Raw genomic sequence first — 18,309 nt, 5'->3', positions numbered from 1 at the left:
CTCAACCTCCCCTGGCGCAACCTGAGGCCGTTTCCTCTGCTCCTGGCGCTTGTTCCTTGATGTGAACACCTAACACGTCCTGGGCAGCTTGTTCTTGTGGCTTTGCAGAACATTTACCAGCTAACAGAAAACAGCTCTTGTCATCGGGGATGTTCTTGCCATCTATATTTGAGCGTTGAGACTGGGGAAGTTTTAGTGCTAAGAGTTGCCCGATGCAGCAGCGCGCTGGGATGGCTGGAGGGATGAGCTTTGTGAGCAGCGCTGATGTTTTCACTAATAACTGGTTAGAATGTTCTGTGTGACGCTTGATCCGTATTGAGTCTCATGTGTCTGTGGATCTTTTCCGTAGCGACAATTGGAGCGGCTCCGTTTGCCTCCGTGCACAGATCTTGCTTGGAAGCCGTTTCTTCTTGCTGGCTGCTTTTATTTCGTTTTTTAAACTGAAGAATCACCTGTAGACCCATAAATTAATTTGGTTCTCACCCTCGTTTGGTTGCTGATCAGTAACATGTGCCAACTGGCTTATAGAGAAATGCTCTTTGGTACCAAAGTTATTTGGGGAAATAAACACTATGTTCAGCGTGATAACTTGTTAGAGCAGATTTGGGGTTGTAATTGTACTAGACATTGCTACAAACTTAACGACTATGTGCAAACGTTATTAAAATAAATAACGCAGTAATTTTATGCAGGATGACTAAATGTCGCATGACTCCCTGCTGAGTACAAAGGATTCATAAAACTGTTGTGCAGGTAGGGAGAAGTATTCATAAAAGCAGTGATTCGCCAGGGTGCTCTCTTGGTCTTGTTCCCCTAATAATGTGAAAACTACGCTTTAAATGTCAGTTTAAACACAGTCACTGCTTGGTGGTGCAGAGCTGAGCGCGGCTGAGGCGCTGATCACAGTATCACAGTATGTTTGGGATTGGAAGGGACCTGGAAAGCTCATCCAGTCCAATCCCCCCATGGAGCAGGAACGCCCAGGTGAGGTCGCACAGGAACATGTCCAGGCGGGTTTTGAATGTCTGCAGAGAAGGAGACTCCACAACTTCCCTGGGCAGCCTGTTCCAGTGCTCTGTCACCCTCACTGAGAAGAAGTTTCTTCTCAAATTTAAGTGGAACCTCTTGTGTTCCACCTTGATCCCATTACCCCTTGTCCTATCATTGTTTGCCACAGAGAAGAGCCTGGCTCCATCCTCATGGCACTCACCCTTTATATATTTATAAACATTAATAAGGTCCCCCCTTAGTCTCTTCTTCTCCAAACTAAAGAGACCCAGCTCCCTCAGCCTTTCTTCATAAGGGAGATGCTCCACTCCCTTAATCATCTTCATTGCCCTACGCTGGACTCTCTCCAGCAGTTCCCTGTCCTTGTGGAACTGAGGGGCCACAACTGGACACAATATTCCAGATGTGGTGTCACCAGGGCGGAGTAGAGGGGAAGGAGAACCTCTCTCGATCTACTGACCACCCCCCTTCTAATACACCCCAGGATGCCATTGGCTTCCTGGCCACAAGGGGCTGAGGGCTCTGGAGCATCTTTGTGATGGGGAGACACTGAGAGAGCTGGGGCTGTGGAGCTGGAGAAGAGAAGCTGAGAGGGATCTGATCAATGGATCAATATCTCAGGGTGGGTGTCAGAGGATGGACCAGACTCTGTTCAGTGGTGCCCAACGCCAGGGTGAGGGGCAACGGGCACAGACTGAAACACAGGAGGCTCCATCTGAACACGAGGAGAAACTTCTTTCCTTTGCGGTGCCAGAGCCTGGCCCAGGCTGCCCAGAGCGGGTGTGGAGTCTCCTTCTCGGAGACATTCAAACCCCCTGGGATCCTGTGTGATCTGCTCTGTGACCCTGCGTGAGCAGGGCTGGGGATCTACAGGGATCCTGCAGCCCAACCAGCCTGGGATCCTGGGGTTCTGTGTCCTGCTGGGCTGGCTTAGAGAGACTATGTGGGGAAATGAGGGTGGAATGAAGATGTCACTTCTCTTCTTCCTGATATTGCTCAGAAAACTGAAATTGGAGCAGGTCCATTCTGGGTACAAACACGTCAAACCCCCCAGCCCAGGGCAGCGCTGGCAGGCGCAGGAAGGTTTAATCTCAGCTGCTCTCCAGCTCCACCGAATCTCTCTATAAAACTTCTCAAAAGAAACATCATGATGCAAAGAATATTTCCTACAGTATAGGAAACATCACGGATGAGTAACAAACAGAAGAAAATTAAGTTAAATTGTCATTTCCAGCCTATCACTATTGCATGAGCAGAGCTGGGCTGGGGATCTACAGAGATCCTGCAACCCAACCAGGCTGGGAGTTGGATTCTGCGATGCTTTTGGGCTTTCTGAAGCTGTCATCCAAACCCTTAGATGTAGATACAGCCTGGATGGTGTTTGAGCTGTTTTAAAAGAGTTTTCAAAGAGGTGCAGGCATTCCCAGTGGAGATACATGTGCTGTATCTTTGCTCTTGTAGGGAACATGGAAGCGTTGGAACAGGCTGCCCAGGGCAGTGCTGGAGTCACCATCCCTTCAGGGGTTTAAAAGGCGTTCAGACGAGGTTCTCAGGACATGGGTTAGTGCTGGAGTTGGGTTATGGTTGGACTCAATGATCCTGAGGGTCTCCTCCAACTGAAATGATTCTGTGGATGTTAGAGAAATAAGGATGTTCCCTATCAGAATGTTCTCTATCAGAAATAATATATTCAGTTTTATTAAGTACTCATTCAAAATGGAAGAACACATATTGCCAAACCTACAGCATGTTTAAAATATTAGGGGCTGACCTCACTGTTCTGAAATGCCCTTTTTTTTGTTGTTTTTTTTAACAGTTTCCTTATACACCTTCGACAAGGCCAAGCAGTGCATCGGCACCATGACCATCGAGATCGATTTTCTGCAGAAGAAGAGCATCGACTCCAACCCCTACGACACGGACAAGATGGCAGCGGAGTTCATCCAGCAGTTCAACAGCCAGGCCTTCTCCGTGGGCCAGCAGGTGCGGCTGCTTCTGATCCTAAAATGTCCCTAAGGACCGTGGGTGTGTTCATACTATTTTTCCTGTGCGTGAGATACTGAGGAATGTGTCAGTGCTGGCTCTGACAAAGGACGCCTGTGAGTAATAGGTAGAAATGGTTTATTGGGAGGATGGTTTATTTAGGAGCAGTTGAACCATTGTGACTTTCACTGGGGGGTTTAAAATCTTCCCTGTCTAAGTAGGGAAGGAAGGCCGGGCCCAGAGAGTGAATGGGGCTGCATCTGGCTGGCGACCGGTCACTAGTGGTGTCCCCCAGGGGTCAGTGTTGGGTCCAGTCCTGTTTAACATCTTTATTGCTGATTTAGATGAGGGGATTGAGACCATTGGGATCTTGGGGATCCCATTGACACCAAGTTGGGAGGGAGTGTGGACCTGCTGGAAGGCAGGAGGGCTCTGCAGAGGGATCTGGATAGACTGGAAAAATGGGCCGATTCCAATGGGATGAAGTTCAATAAAGCCAAGTGCCGGGTCCTGCACTTTGGCCACAACAACCCCCTGCAGCGCTCCAGGCTGGGCACAGAGTGGCTGGAGAGCAGCCAGGCAGAAAGGGACCTGGGGGACTCATGGACAGGAAGCTCAACATGAGCCACCAGTGTGCCCAGGTGGCCAAGAAGGCCAATGGTGTCCTGTCCTGTATCCAAACCAGTGTGGTCAGCAGGACAAGGGCAGTGATCCTGCCCTGTGCTCTGCACTGGGGAGGCCACACCTGGAGTGTTGTGTTCAGTTCTGGGCCCCTCAGGTCAGGAAAGAGATTGAAGTGCTGGAGCGGGTCCAGAGAAGAGCAACAAGACTGGGGAAGGGACTTGAACACAAGCCCTATGGGGAGAGGCTGAGGGAGCTGGGCTTGTTTAGTCTGGAGAAGAGGAGGCTCAGAGCTGAGCTCAGCACTCTCTAGAACTACCTGAAGGGCAGTTCTAGCCAGGTGGGGATTGGGCTCTTCTCCCAGGCATCAGCAATAGGACAAGGGGCCATGGGCTTCAACTCTGCCAGGGGAAATTGAGGCTGGAGATTAGAAAGCAATTCTGTGCAGAGAGAGTGGTCAGGATTGGAATGGCTGCCCAGGGAGGTGCTGGACTCACCGGCCCTGGAGGATTTTAAACTGAGATTGGACATGGCACTTAGTGCCATGATCTAGTGAATGGACTGGAGTTGGACCAAGGGTTGGACTGGATGATCTCTGAGGGCTTTTCCAACCCAGTCGATTGGGTGAAATTAACCTTTGTGAGGAGAATCCCGAGGTGTGAGAGCTGGCGGGTTCTCTCTGTTGTGCTTTGGGTGGATGTGAGCAGGGCAGCTCCTGCCATCTTCCTATAAGTGACTTTGGTTTTCCTTCTATAGAAGATCAAAACAAACACCAGTTTTAATGAATTCTCAGCAGCACCTTTTGAGTGCAGCCTATTTTATTGTAACATTTATCCCGTCAGTAAAACAGGCATGGAACATTTGACTTGGGGATTTCGGAATGCTGATGTCCCTATAATTAAGCCTTTTTAGCTCTGCAGCAGTTGGGCTTCTGCCTTTGCGAACATCTGCAATTTGCCATATTCTCAGGCCAGGTTTTGTCTCTCTCAGTAGTTTACAGGGTCTGAATCTTAAATCAGTTGAAGGTATCATCTTGCAGGAAAGAGATTGTGTAGGGCAGCCTGCGTTTCTGTGGGGTGCACCCAACTTCTCGTGCTGTTCGTGCTGCCCCTCGTTACTCTGGCACTGGTTTTGGGGTGTCCTTGTCAAACTGGAATGCAAAAGATGAGAAAGGTTTGAGCTGAATTGTTCTCCTTGCCTAACACCAATATTTCAAGTGAGAGGAAGATGTCGAGAGATGCTCTAGAACATTTAGGTGGGGAGAAAAGTGGGGGAAAGAGCAGCTTTTCTTGGAAGGAGAATTATGCTTTGAGTTTTTCCAACTGACTTCATGTTTTGCTACTTTTAATCTGTTACTCTTAAGTATGGGACACATAAAGGACACATTCAGTACACCAGACCAGGTAAAAACTGCGTGGGATTTGTTGGATGGGAAACCTCAGACCTCTTCAAATCTTAGTCGCCTTGTCAAAACCCTCTTTAGCTTTTGAATGATGTCAAATCCCCTTCTGCTTCTCCTTTCCACAGCTCGTGTTCAGCTTTAATGACAAACTCTTTGGCCTGTTGGTGAAGGACATGGAGGCCATGGACCCCAGCATTCTCAAAGGGGAGTCGGGAGCAAGCAAAAAGCAGAAGGTGGGTTTCTTTGCTCTTTGTCTTCCCCAGTTTGCACCCATTAAAGTGCAGAGCTGGGGAAGATAAAGACCAAAAGATAATCCTTGTATGTGCTAATTCATGGAAACATCCTCTCTTGAGCCTTTTGATTTGCCCAGTTTTGATTTTTCCATCTGTAGAAAGGACAGGATTTTATCACACAGTATCACAGTATTTTTATTTTCTTTTTTGCTTGCCACATCTCATTGAAATAAAATAATAAGTTGGTTTTGAACTAAACAAATAACTTTCAAAACCCAATTTCTTACACCTGATGAGCTTGTGCATTCAGTGATGTTTGTTTTAGAGGTGTTGGTAGTTCACATTCTTCCCAATTACTTTTGCAGTGGAGCTTTTGCTGCTGTTTCTCACCCTGTTAGATGTGCTTGGTGATACCTAAGGAACAATCTGAAGTTGAACCTAACAGCTTAATGTTATTGTTTCCCTCCCTTTGCAGATTGAGGTTGGTTTGGTTCTTGGAAACAGTCAAGTTGCCTTTGAAAAAGCGGAGAACTCCTCTCTCAATCTGATCGGTAAGTGCCACTGTATCCAAAGCCATAAACGATGTGTGAAGTTTCATAGAGTCATAGAATGTCCTGAGCTGGAGGGACCCACAGGATCCTGGATTCCAACCCCTGTCCCTGCACAGGACACCCCACAGGTCACCCCGTGTGTCTGAGGACGTTGTCCAGACTCTTCTTGAACACTGTCAGGTTGGGGCCGTGACACCTCCCTGGGGAGCCTGTTCAGTGTCCAGCACCTCTGGGTGAAGAACCTTTTCCTCATGTTGCACTGACCCTCCCTGGCTCATCTTCTGCCATTCCCTGTGGCCTGTCACTGCTTTTCAGCCCTCAGAGACTTTTACGCCTCGAAATCTGGTTTTCTGGTTACATGAGTTGACCTAATCCATTGAAAACTGCACCTCAACAGTGTCCCAGGTGTCTAAACCAGCAGATGACACGACTGGATGTGATCCCTTAGGAACCTGTCACACCCTGTAGAAAGCAGTTTGTAGATGCTCAAGACTCTTAAACATCCCCGTCCTCGCAGTGTGAAGCTCCACAGCTGTACCGGAGCAGTTCTGTGCGTTATCACCACATTTATCACCGCAGCGTATCTATAACAGACAGGGGTCTGAGTAGAAGAGCGTGACTGGGAGAGATTCCAACAACAGCAGATGGAGCCGGATGAGCAGAGGAGTTACCGTGCACCCCAGGCCTGGGCGAGAAAGGCACCATGGAACAGCAGCATCAGCAAACATCAGCAGCTCGTAAGAGCTGAAATATTTTGGCTCTTTAAACATCAGAAAATGGTATTTTCAGAGACGCTAACATGCCAACACCTCTTTAGGTAAATCTAATGAAAACCCCGTGGAAATAGGAAATTGAGAACTTTTTTGAAAGTGTAGTGAAAATTTCAGGGTGCAAAGCACCTGAAAATCCCGTCTCTAGCGAGATCTCTTCTTGAGGGCGAGGGGTCAGATCTGGACAGCACTGCAGCGTCCTTGGCTTCTCAGAGTCCTGCTCTTCAGGAACCAGTAACAACTACAAACCGTTTACACAGCAAGATCGTTAGCAAAACGATGAGCTTTCTTTTCAAGAGACAGTTTCTAAAACCTCAACAAACCGAATCTTGATGTGCAAAGACACCAGGGAACCATTGGTGCGTCCTGCTCTTTTTTCTTAGTTAACCTTTCCTCTCCTGTTCTCTCTCCTTGGGTCCGTGAGCTTTTGCTGCTGCTCTCGCACAGACAAGGGGGACAGGTGTCCAGTGGGCCTGCCCAGCTCACCTGAGCCCTCACTTGAGCTTTAATACTTGTTCTTGCAATGGGCTTCAAAGCACAGCTCTGCTTGGCTATGAACGCTCAGTACGCTGAGGATTTGGCACAGAAATAGAAGAGGTGAGCGGCCACTTGGGAGAGCGGGATTTGTCTCCCTCAGCGTTGCAGGAGCAGCAGAGGCTCCTCAGATGCTGAGGTTTGATGGTGCCCTCAAGTGCCGTCCTCCCTCAGACTGGGGCTGGGACTCTGTGGTCTGTTCTGTTCTGTTCTGCTTCACTCACTCCAAAAAACAGGGAGACATGAGGCTGTTGTGTCGCCACGTATCTCACGTCTTACACAGATGTTTTCATCTGGAAGTACAACCAGACATTGCACTGAAAACCCCCATCAGAGCTCCATGGGCTGAGCTGTACATGACTGTAATTAAGCATATTAACAAGGATGTGGGTTTTAAGAGCACCAGACACAGACAATTAGTTCACACCTGTGATTACAGCCCATTTGTTTTTTTTACTGTGTTTTGATGGGACAGCTTGAGGTGAGTGTCAACATAATCCAACTTATTGCATAGAGCAAGCAGGGATATTTCACTTAATTAATATCAGAACGATATAATGACCTGTGATCTTCCTCCTGGCGTGTGTAGGTGTGAAGAGTTGTCCTGTGCGAGAGATTGATGGGAAACAGGAGAGAGTTTTCTTGTGCTTGGATGCTGCCAGAAGGGGGGGGTGCAGGCTCAGCTCTGCAGGAACGTCTGGTCTCAGACTGGAGTGGAGAATGAGGCATAAATACACTGAAACAGGGAATCCACTGCTCAGGGACGGTAAATACACTGAAACAGGGAATCCACTGCTCAGGGACGGTAAATACACTGAAACAGGGAATCCACTGCTCAGGGTGGTAAATACACTGAAACAGGGAATCCACTGCTCAGGGTGGTAAATACACTGAAACAGGGAATCCACTGCTCTTGGTAAATACACTGAAACAGGGAATCCACTGCTCAGGGACGGTAAATACACTGAAACAGGGAATCCACTGCTCAGGGATGGTAAATGCACTGAAACAGGGAATCCACTGCTCAGGGTGGTAAATACACTGAAACAGGGAATCCACTGCTCAGGGACGGTAAATGCACTGAAACAGGGAATCCACTGCTCAGGGGTGGTAAATACACTGAAACAGGGAATCCACTGCTCAGGGACGGTAAATACACTGAAACAGGGAATCCACTGCTCAGGGTGGTAAATACACTGAGACAGGGAATCCACTGCTCTTGGTGGTAAATACACTGAAACAGGGAATCCACTGCTCAGGGACGGTAAATGCACTGAAACAGGGAATCCACTGCTCAGGGATGGTAAATGCACTGAAACAGGGAATCCACTGCTCAGGGACGGTAAATACACTGAAACAGGGAATCCACTGCTCTTGATGGTAAATACACTGAAACAGGGAATCCACTGATCAGGGTGTTAAATACACTGAAACAGGGAATCCACTGCTCAGGGATGGTAAATGCACTGAAACAGGGAATCCACTGCTCAGGGTGGTAAATACACTGAAACAGGGAATCCACTGCTTGGGGTGGTAAATACACTGAAACAGGGAATCCACTGCTCAGGGACGGTAAATACACTGAAACAGGGAATCCACTGCTCAGGGATGGTAAATACACTGAAACAGGGAATCCACTGCTTGGGACGGTAAATACACTGAAACAGGGAATCCACTGCTCAGGGATGGTAAATACACTGAGACAGGGAATCCACTGCTCAGGGATGGTAAATACACTGAAACAGGGAATCCACTGCTTGGGACGGTAAATACACTGAAACAGGGAATCCACTGCTCAGGGATGGTAAATACACTGAGACAGGGAATCCACTGCTCAGGGATGGTAAATGCACTGAAACAGGGAATCCACTGCTCAGGGTGGTAAATACACTGAAACAGGGAATCCACTGCTTGGGACGGTAAATACACTGAAACAGGGAATCCACTGCTCTTGGTAAATACACTGAAACAGGGAATCCACTGCTCAGGGTGGTAAATACACTGAAACAGGGAATCCACTGCTCAGGGACGGTAAATGCACTGAAACAGGGAATCCACTGCTCAGGGACGGTAAATACACTGAAACAGGGAATCCACTGCTCAGGGACGGTAAATACACTGAAACAGGGAATCCACTGCTCAGGGACGGTAAATACACTGAAACAGGGAATCCACTGCTCAGGGTGGTAAATACACTGAAACAGGGAATCCACTGCTCAGGGTGGTAAATGCACTGAAACAGGGAATCCACTGCTCAGGGTGGTAAATACACTGAAACAGGGAATCCACTGCTCAGGGTGGTAAATACACTGAAACAGGGAATCCACTGCTCAGGGTGGTAAATACACTGAAACAGGGAATCCACTGCTCTTGATGGTAAATACACTGAAACAGGGAATCCACTGCTCACTGTGTTAGTGCTACACGTTGCACCTTCCACCGGGTTGTCCCTAACGTGTGTGTTAGAGACATGTTCTTGTTTTGCTGCGGTAGGAATTGAAGTGTTGATCCCATGTGTTTTTAAACCAAGATGAGCAGCGGTCTAATTCAACCGAGAACTTTTATTTAGTGTCTTTACTGATGTCCAGATTCTAACTCATTATTTGGCTCAACTTGAAGTATCTCGAGAATTGCTGAATCAGTAAAATCCACAGTGGGGGTTTGGCAGGACTGACTGTTTAGGGGAGATCGTGGTCCCCAGGGCCAGTTCTGTAAAGCACCGTGTAAGTATGAGAAAATACAACAATATCCCATCACTGCGTGAGTCGAGGATCATCTCAATCTTTGCTTTCTCTCTGGATTTTTATGTTATTGCTGGCTTTGTGGTGGCTCAGCAAGGTTGTGCAGAGGAATCTATAGTGGGTTCTTATCAGCCTCGCGGTCGCCTCGGGAGGGCCGAACGTCATTTTCAATGACGTTCGGCCCTTCCGAGGCGACCGCGAGGCTGATGGGGCTCCGGTGAAAATGAATTGGACACCGTGTTGTAGAGCGATGTTTGATTGCTGTAATTCTGCTGCGCAACATGTTCATAACAACTCCTTTTATTCTTTTGTAGGTAAATCAAAGACCAAGGAGAACCGCCAGTCCATCATCAACCCAGACTGGAATTTTGAGAAGATGGGCATCGGGGGCCTCGACAAAGAATTCTCCGATATCTTCCGACGAGCTTTTGCTTCTCGAGTTTTTCCGCCCGAAATCGTGGAGCAAATGGGTGAGTGCGACGCGTTGCGATCGTGATGCCATAATGTGGTGGTCGCTTCGGGGTCGGCCTAACAAAGCCTTTTCCTCTCTGTTTGCTCCCCGGTGTCTTTCATACTCTTGTTATTTGGCTAGAGAGGGACAAAGAAACACTGTGAATACCCAACGCTGTACATGAAGTATCTGAAGGAATGAAATACATGGTTACTGGGAGGAGTGGCTGACACTGGAAGCTGTGCTGCCATCCAGAGACCTGGACAGGCTGGAGAGTTGGGCGGGGAAAATGTAATGAAATAGAACAAGGGCAAGTGTAGAGTCTTGAATCTGGGCAGGAACAACCCCAGGTTCCAGTGTAAGTTGGGGAACGACCTATTAGAGAGCAGTGTAGGGGAAAGGGACCTGGGGGTCCTGGGGACAGCAGGGTGACCATGAGCCAGCACTGGCCCTTGTGGCCAGGAAGCCAATGGGACCTGGGGTGGGTTAGAAGGGGGTGGTCAGTAGGTCAGAGAGGTTCTCCTGCCCCTCTGCTCTGCCCTGGGGAGACCACACCTGGAATCTTGTGTCCAGTTGTGGCCCCTCAGTTCCAGCAGGACAGGGAACTGCTGGAGAGAGTCCAGCGCAGCCACCAAGATGCTGCAGGGAGTGGAGCATCTCCCGTGTGAGGAAAGGCTGAGGGAGCTGGGGCTCTGGAGCTGGACAAGAGGAGACTGAGGGGGGACTCATTCATGGGGATCAATATGGAAAGGGGGAGTGTCAGGAGGATGGAGCCAGGCTCTTCTGGTGACAACCAGTGACAGGACAAGGGGCAATGGGTTCAAACTGGAACACAGGAGGTTCCACTTGAATATGAGAAGCAACTTGTTCCTGGTGAGGGTGGCAGAGCCTGGCCCAGGCTGCCCAGGGGGGTTGTGGAGTCTCCTTCTCTGCAGACATTCCAACCCGCCTGGACACCTTCCTGTGTAACCTCATCTGGGTGTTCCTGCTCCATGGGGGGATTGCACTGGATGAGCTTTCCAGGTCCCTTCCAACCCCTGCCATTCTGGGATTTAATAGAATATTTTCTATTTGGACCCAAGCAGTCCCTTATTCTCTTAAGTGCTCCCTTTATCCCCAGCAGTGAGCCTGAATGTTCCTGTTCCTGACTTACCGGCAGCGGGCTGTCTATATAGGTCAGAGGAAATTCTCTCTTAATGACCCTTGTATATTAAATATCTGTTGTCCTGGCAGTTCTGCTATAAACCCGTGTCCTTCTCGCAGCGTTAGCCCAATAAATCCAGCATCTGGTGCGATCTGTGCTGGGTCAGGTTTGAAATGCTGGAGAGGACGCACAGGCACGTCTTGGAGTTTGTGAAATAAAAGCACAGATTCTAAATATAACTTTGTTTTGGGCTCGTGGAAGGGAAAGCAGCCCCATTACTTTGTAAACATGTGCTGGCAGGCAGAGAAATGGTACAGGTTTTAATTTTTACTAAGTAATCTGCAGCTGCAGGTATCTTATTTTGTCACGTGAAGTGTCTGGGGATGTTATAGCTGGTCCTCGTTCTCTGAACATAATCTCTGTGGGGTCGTATTTAACCTTGGAATGCGGAGCTGTGTAATTTCTGTGTGTGTTTACATTTCTCCCCACAAATGAAGCAATCAAGACTTTGATTACAAACCAGATTTTCATCCGAAGATCCGTCCTGTGTGTGTGTCGAGTGTCTCCGTTTCCAGGGCTCGTGGAATTGATGTTGAGTCAAACAGCCCTGTGAGTACATTAGATCTGTTCTCAGACGTTTGGACACTTACGGAGAAACGCTGAAGAAACCCTGGGGGCCGAATCCAATTAGTGCACAATTTTCTCTCTCCTGCCTTTTCACTTGGTATCGATCCGGTAGCCAAGACCTTCTGGGGGCTGATCTTGGTTTCTGTGGCCGTGAGCAGTTGTAACTTCTCTGCCTCAGCTTGAGAATATAAAATCTTCAGTTTGTTAAGTGTTTAGCTGCTCTGCAGAGAGAGAAAAGATGTTTGCTATAGGAATAAAAGCTTTTACCTGGACACTCGTATCCAGTTCAGAAATGTTGCTCCCCGCTGCTCTTTGGAGGGACCGGCGTCCCTGCTTTGAAATATTTTTACCTTTTGAAGCAACTATCAAATCTGTTCATGGCTGCGGTGCCGAGTCCTTGGCTGTGACCATATGTCACGGGGAAAGATTTAGACTGTGGGAATTGGTTCCATTTTAAATTGGGGAATGAACCATTAGAGAGCAATGTAGGGAAAGGGACCTGGGAATCCTGGGGACAGCAGGGTGACCATGAGCCAGCACTGGGCCCTTGTGGCCAGGAAGCCAATGGGACCTGGGCTGGGTTAGAAGGGGGTGGTCAGTAGGTCAGAGAGGTTCTCCTGCCCCTCTGCTCTGCCCTGGGGAGACCACACCTGGAATCTTGTGTCCAGTTGTGGCCCCTCAGTTCCAGCAGGACAGGGAACTGCTGCAGAGAGTCCAGCGCAGCCACCAAGATGCTGCAGGGAGTGGAGCATCTCCCGTGTGAGGAAAGGCTGAGGGAGCTGGGGCTCTGGAGCTGGACAAGAGGAGACTGAGGGGGGACTCATTCCTGGGGATCAAGATGGAAAGGGGGAGTGTCAGGAGGATGGAGCCAGGCTCTTCTGGTGACAACCAGTGACAGGACAAGGGATAATGGGTACAAACTGGAACACAGGAGGTTCCACTTAGAGATGAGAAGCATCTTCTTCCCGGTGAGGGTGGCAGAGCCTGGCCCAGGCTGCCCAGGGGGTTGTGGAGTCTCCTTCTGTGCAGACATTCCAACCCGCCTGGACACCTTCCTGTGTAACCTCATCTGGGTGTTCCTGCTCCATGGGGGGATTGCACTGGGTGAGCTTTCCAGGTCCCTTCCAACCCCTGACATTCTGGGATTCTGTGAATTCTCACTGGTGTCACGTGGCTGTGATGAGAAATACGTTAATAGACTAGAGATAATTAGAGCTTCTTTGCATTTTGCTGCAGCTTCCCGTATTCCACATCCCTGGCAGTTAAGAAGTCGCGTGTCAGACTCTGATTCCGCTCCCTTGGTATTGTCATTAGCCGAATTAACCTGAATTAGCCGAATTAACCTGGTGACCGGACGCTTTGTCCCGCTGTGCGTTGGTGACTTTGCTGCAGAGGAGGGTGAGGCCGTGGAGCCACTTTGCCGCTCAGAATGTTCCTCTCGTTAACTGGTGTTGCTTAATACAGGAAGAAAAAGCCTCTCTGAAGGACTACGAGTATTTTGATTACCCTGGGCAATGAATTAAAGGCGTGCCATATTATTTGTATAAATACATATAGCCTTACTTGTGCGTGTTTACACACATACTACACAAAGAAACACTTTCCTGGGAAGCAGTTTGACTCCAAACAGGGCTCGGGAGCTCTGGTTAACCCCAGGGCTAAAGAGCTTATCTGAAATGTGACAAAACACAACTTTCTGACATTCATTTTCTTTGTCTTAGTTATAACTTGTTCATAACTATATTTCAGATCTGAAATGTCAGTGTGACAGCTGTTCACCTTTGTGTGTAATTTATTGGGAAAAGGGGAAAACAAAAGGATTTTGTTGCTCTCTGGTGCAGCCCCTGCAGAAATCGCTCGCAGTTTGCATGTGGTTTATCGAACTTCCAAGGAATGCTCTGGGTTTGGAGCACGGCGTTAGTTAACCATAGTGTTCGAGGGTGTAAATGCTGCTCCGATCCTACAATCTTTGGTTTAGCCAAGAAAGGAAATCTTAGCTCCGCTCCAGCTGGTCATTAAACCTTGCGCTGGAAAATGGGACAATTGACTTTCCTCTCTGCCCACGCTTTTCCCAGACGTGGATCTGCCGCCTCCGCCGCGGGGGTTTGGGCTTGTGAGGCTCCGGAGAGAACGGATACCATTGGAAGTGAAAAATACTGCCACTAAAACCATTTACAGGGTTTGGTGTTGAGCGAGGTCAGGTCCCTGTCGCTGGATGTGCTGCAGGTCTGGGAATGCTGGGGACGGTCACTTCGGAACCATGACGGGACCTCCATGGATTGAAGCTGGTGGCTTTTCAGGCTACAGCTTCACAGTCATCGACTGGAGATGCTGTAACACCCAATACTTGACTCTTAACAATCTTAATAACCTACCAAGTGGAAATAAATCCTTCTCTGAGGATTGAGGAAGGTGCCTTGAAATAAAAAATTCGGTTTTAGCGCCATCCAGAAGACCTCGCTGCCGCAGGGCATGTGGAATAGTGATGCTGAGTGCGTCTGGAATCTTGTGTCCAGTTGTGGCCCCTCAGTTCCAGCAGGACAGGGAACTGCTGCAGAGAGTCCAGCGCAGCCACCAAGATGCTGGAGGGAGTGGAGCATCTCCCGTGTGAGGAAAGGCTGAGGGAGCTGGGGCTCTGGAGCTGGACAGGAGGAGACTGAGGGGGGACTCATTCCTGGGGATCAATATGGAAAGGGGGAGTGTCAGGAGGATGGAGCCAGGCTCTTCTGGTGACAACCAGTGACAGGACAAGGGGCAATGGGTGCAAACTGGAACACAGGAGGTTCCACTGAAATATAAGAAGCAACTTGTTCGTGGTGAGGGTGGCAGAGCCTGGCCCAGGCTGCCCAGGGGGTTGTGGAGTCTCCTTCTCTGCAGACATTCCAACCCGCCTGGACACCTTCCTGTGTCACCTCATCTGGGTGTTCCTGCTCCATGGGGGGATTGCACTGGATGAGCTTTCCAGGGCCCTTTCAACCCCTGACATTCTGGGATTCTGGGATTTAACTGAATATTTTCCATTGTTACCCAAGCAGTCCCTTATTCTCTTAAATGCTCCGTTTATCCCCAGCAGTGAGCCTGAATGTTCCTGTTCCTGACTTACCGGCAGCGGGCTGTCTTATAGGTCAGAGGAAATTCTCTCTTAATGACCCTTGTATATTAAATATCTGTTGTCCTGGCAGTTCTGGTATAAACCCGTGAAATGGAACCCGCATTCCCCATCCTGTCCTGTTACCATCAGTAGCTTAAATGAGACTTTTCCAAGGTAGTTTCTATATCCGAGTAACCATCTTGTGCTCTGACCTTTTGGGATCAGTTGTGGTTTCCGTGCTCTGTTCTTGCTGTATAAATGTGGAGTATTAACAAAACACAAGATGAACGCTCAAAATACTCAGGTATTATTTTCTTCCTTGGCTTCTGCCCGCGGAGCCTTGTCTTTTAAACCATCTTAAAAATTAATACATTAATGTTCTTGAAGTACTAAAAGAGAAGATGGAAAGGATCTCATCCGCTCTATTCTTAGGATAATTTTAATGAAAAATCCGTGTCACGCGTAACCGAGGTGCCGGAAGGTCCCACGGCAGCGATTCCACTGCTCGGAGCGTCTTTACCATCGGCGTTTTCCAGGTGTTTGTTCCCAGTCTTGCAGCCGTTCCTCAGGTATTGTTTATTTCGGGAATGGTTTTGGATGAGGCTTTTCCACACGTTTGTGTTTCTCAGGTTCCGAAACCATTTCACGTCACCTCGAGGTCACCGACCGGTGTCGTTTCTTTTCCCTTGGCCATTTTTCACTGCTCAATTGCCCATCAGCTCCAGGTCTGTTGGCAGGTTTGGTCTGTCCCTTGGGCTGTTTATAATCCTCAGTGTGATGTTTCTTTATTTGTTCTGCAGCACGCAGTTAATTATTCCTACCCCAGCGCAGAAACTTGTGCATCGAGTTACGTTGTTTTCAAATGAATTTAGTCCTGCCCGTCAGTGTGTTTGTAGATCTTGGCTTCGGAAGGCGCAGATGAGGAGGCGTGTTCTGTTCCATCTCCCACCGTGTTAATAAAAGCGCCGCGTACCAGGAAATTCAGGATGGAACATTTCTCGTTGTGCTTTAAAGTTTGTGGGACTCTTTTCCATCCGCTTTTCGTCTGCCCTTAAGGTCACTCAGCCTGTTTTTCCTACATGTTTATGAAGATGTTTAAGATGTATTTATATCTTTATGAAAGTCTAAATCTCCCTTTTTTGCTCTGTTTGTTTTCTCAAACCCTCTGTGTGTGCCATCCTGCCCTTGCCTAGAGGGAGGCGAGTGGCTCAGGCTGATCTAATCACAGAATCACAGAATCGACTGGGTTGGAAAAGCCCTCAGAGATCATCCAGTCCAGCCCTTGGTCCAACTCCAGCCCATTGACTAGATCATGGCACTAAGTGTCATGTCCAATCTCAGTTTAAAAACCTCCAGGGCCGGTGAGTCCAGCACCTCCCTGGGCAGCCATTCCAATCCTGACCACTCTCTGCACAGAATTGCTTTCTAATCTCCAGCCTCAATTTCCCCTGGCAGAGTTGAAGCCCATGGCCCCTTGTCCTATTGCTGATGCCTGGGAGAAGAGCCCAATCCCCACCTGGCTAGAACTGCCCTTCAGGTAGTTCTAGAGAGTGCTGAGCTCAGCTCTAAGCCTCCTCTTCTCCAGACTAAACAAGCCCAGCTCCCTCAGCCTCTCCCCATAGGGCTTGTGCTCAAGTCCCTTCCCCAGTCTTGTTGCTCTTCTCTGGACCCGCTCCAGCACTTCAATCTCTTTCCTGACCTGAGGGGCCCAGAACTGACCACAATACTCCAGGTGTGGCCTCCCCAATGCAGAGCACAGGGGAAGGGTCACTGCCCTTGTCCTGCTGACCACGCTGGTTTGGATACAGGACAGGACACCATTGGCCTTCTTGGCCACCTGGGCACACTGTTGGCTCATGTTGAGCTTCCTGTCCATTAGTCCCCCAGGTCCCTTTCTGCCTGGCTGCTCTCCAGCCACTCTGTGCCCAGCCTGGAGCGCTGCAGGGGGTTGTTGTGGCCAAAGGGCAGGACCCGGCACTTGGCCTTGTTGAACTTCAGCCCATTGGAATTGGCCCATTTTTCCAGTCTATCCAGATCCCTCTGCAGAGCCCTCCTGCCTTCCAGCAGCTCCACACTCCCTCCCAACTTGGTGTCAGCAGCAAATTTGCAGATGATGGTCTCAATCCCCTTTAGGCTGTTTCTTGTATCCTGGTTCTCTTCTACCTATTAAAAAAGACATTGTACCATGATTTTCCAGGAGTTAAGTTGGTGGTAGGTCTGTACCACACGATCAGGAAACAGTTGAGGTTGAAAAGGACCCACCGTCATGGTCCTGTCCCTTCGTACCGGTGTGACGTTCTCGTTCTTCCCCCCAGTGTCTCACCCACTCTGGACAGGTCTTGGTGGCTTTGAGGTGGTTTCAGCTGCTCCGAGTGCTCTTGGATGAGATTCGTGTCCAGATAATCCGCAAACATCTGGTACCCTCGTGGGCTCTGTTGTTCTTTTCCTGTTCCCTGCTCAGATCTCGCCCGCTTGTCACTGATATTAATATTATTAGCTGCCGTATAACACATGAGGTTTGTGTAAAAAAGCATTTGAACGTCGTGTTTTCTGTTGTTGGCTCTTCTTATTTCTGGAGAAGTAGACAAACGCTTTCCTGGATCTTCTCCTCCTAGTGCAATTACAAAATGAAGTGAAATGAATTGCTCTTTTCTCTCTGAAGGATGTAGAATGTCCCACAGGATCATGGGCTCCAACTCTCGTCCCTGCACAGGACACCCCACAGGTCACCCCGTGTGTCCAGCGGTTCACATGGTTCCCTGTGGCCTGTGAAGCTGAATTTGCTCAGTTAACTCTTCCTCCACGTATCTAAAAGGACCTTTGGGTGCGTTTTCCCTGGCGAGAAGAGCTGAGAGCTCCCTGACATCTGTGTTGTCCCTCACCATATAACCGTAGAGATTGACTCCAACCCACCCAAGCGCTCCCCATATTGTAGAAAAGTGAAGTGAAGAAGCGAATAACGTGAGGAGAGGTCCCGTGTGGCTGGATAAATGGTTGAGGGAACGATTGTAGGGAGAGCTGGTTCGCACCCAGCGGGGAGGAGGTCACGGTGACGTTCTGCAGAGTTCTCTGCTGTCCTGTGTGGTCATGGATGACTTGGGAACAGAGAGTGTTGAAATGAAGCTGAACCAAAGACTGAATTGGGGTCTGATG

At 49.0% G+C, this 18,309-nt stretch overlaps 1 protein-coding gene across 2 annotated transcripts in view; it reads left to right on the top strand.

Annotated features, from left to right (window-relative positions):
• NSF (N-ethylmaleimide sensitive factor, vesicle fusing ATPase) overlaps positions 1-18,309 on the top strand; it is a 91,823-nt gene that overhangs the window by 30,613 nt on the left and 42,901 nt on the right. For both annotated transcript variants that reach the window (XM_082071130.1, XM_082071131.1), the window contains exons 5-8: positions 2,825-2,991; positions 5,140-5,247; positions 5,723-5,798; positions 10,158-10,313. In XM_082071130.1, coding sequence (XP_081927256.1) covers positions 2,825-2,991; positions 5,140-5,247; positions 5,723-5,798; positions 10,158-10,313 — 507 coding nt within the window. The remainder of the gene's footprint in view (positions 1-2,824; positions 2,992-5,139; positions 5,248-5,722; positions 5,799-10,157; positions 10,314-18,309) is intronic.

Source organism: Streptopelia decaocto (assembly GCF_964273445.1).
Source record: "Streptopelia decaocto genome assembly, chromosome: 22".
Lineage (NCBI taxonomy): Eukaryota > Metazoa > Chordata > Aves > Columbiformes > Columbidae > Streptopelia > Streptopelia decaocto.
Note: the sequence above shows the minus strand (reverse complement) of the source record. Positions and strands in the feature narration are given on the sequence as shown.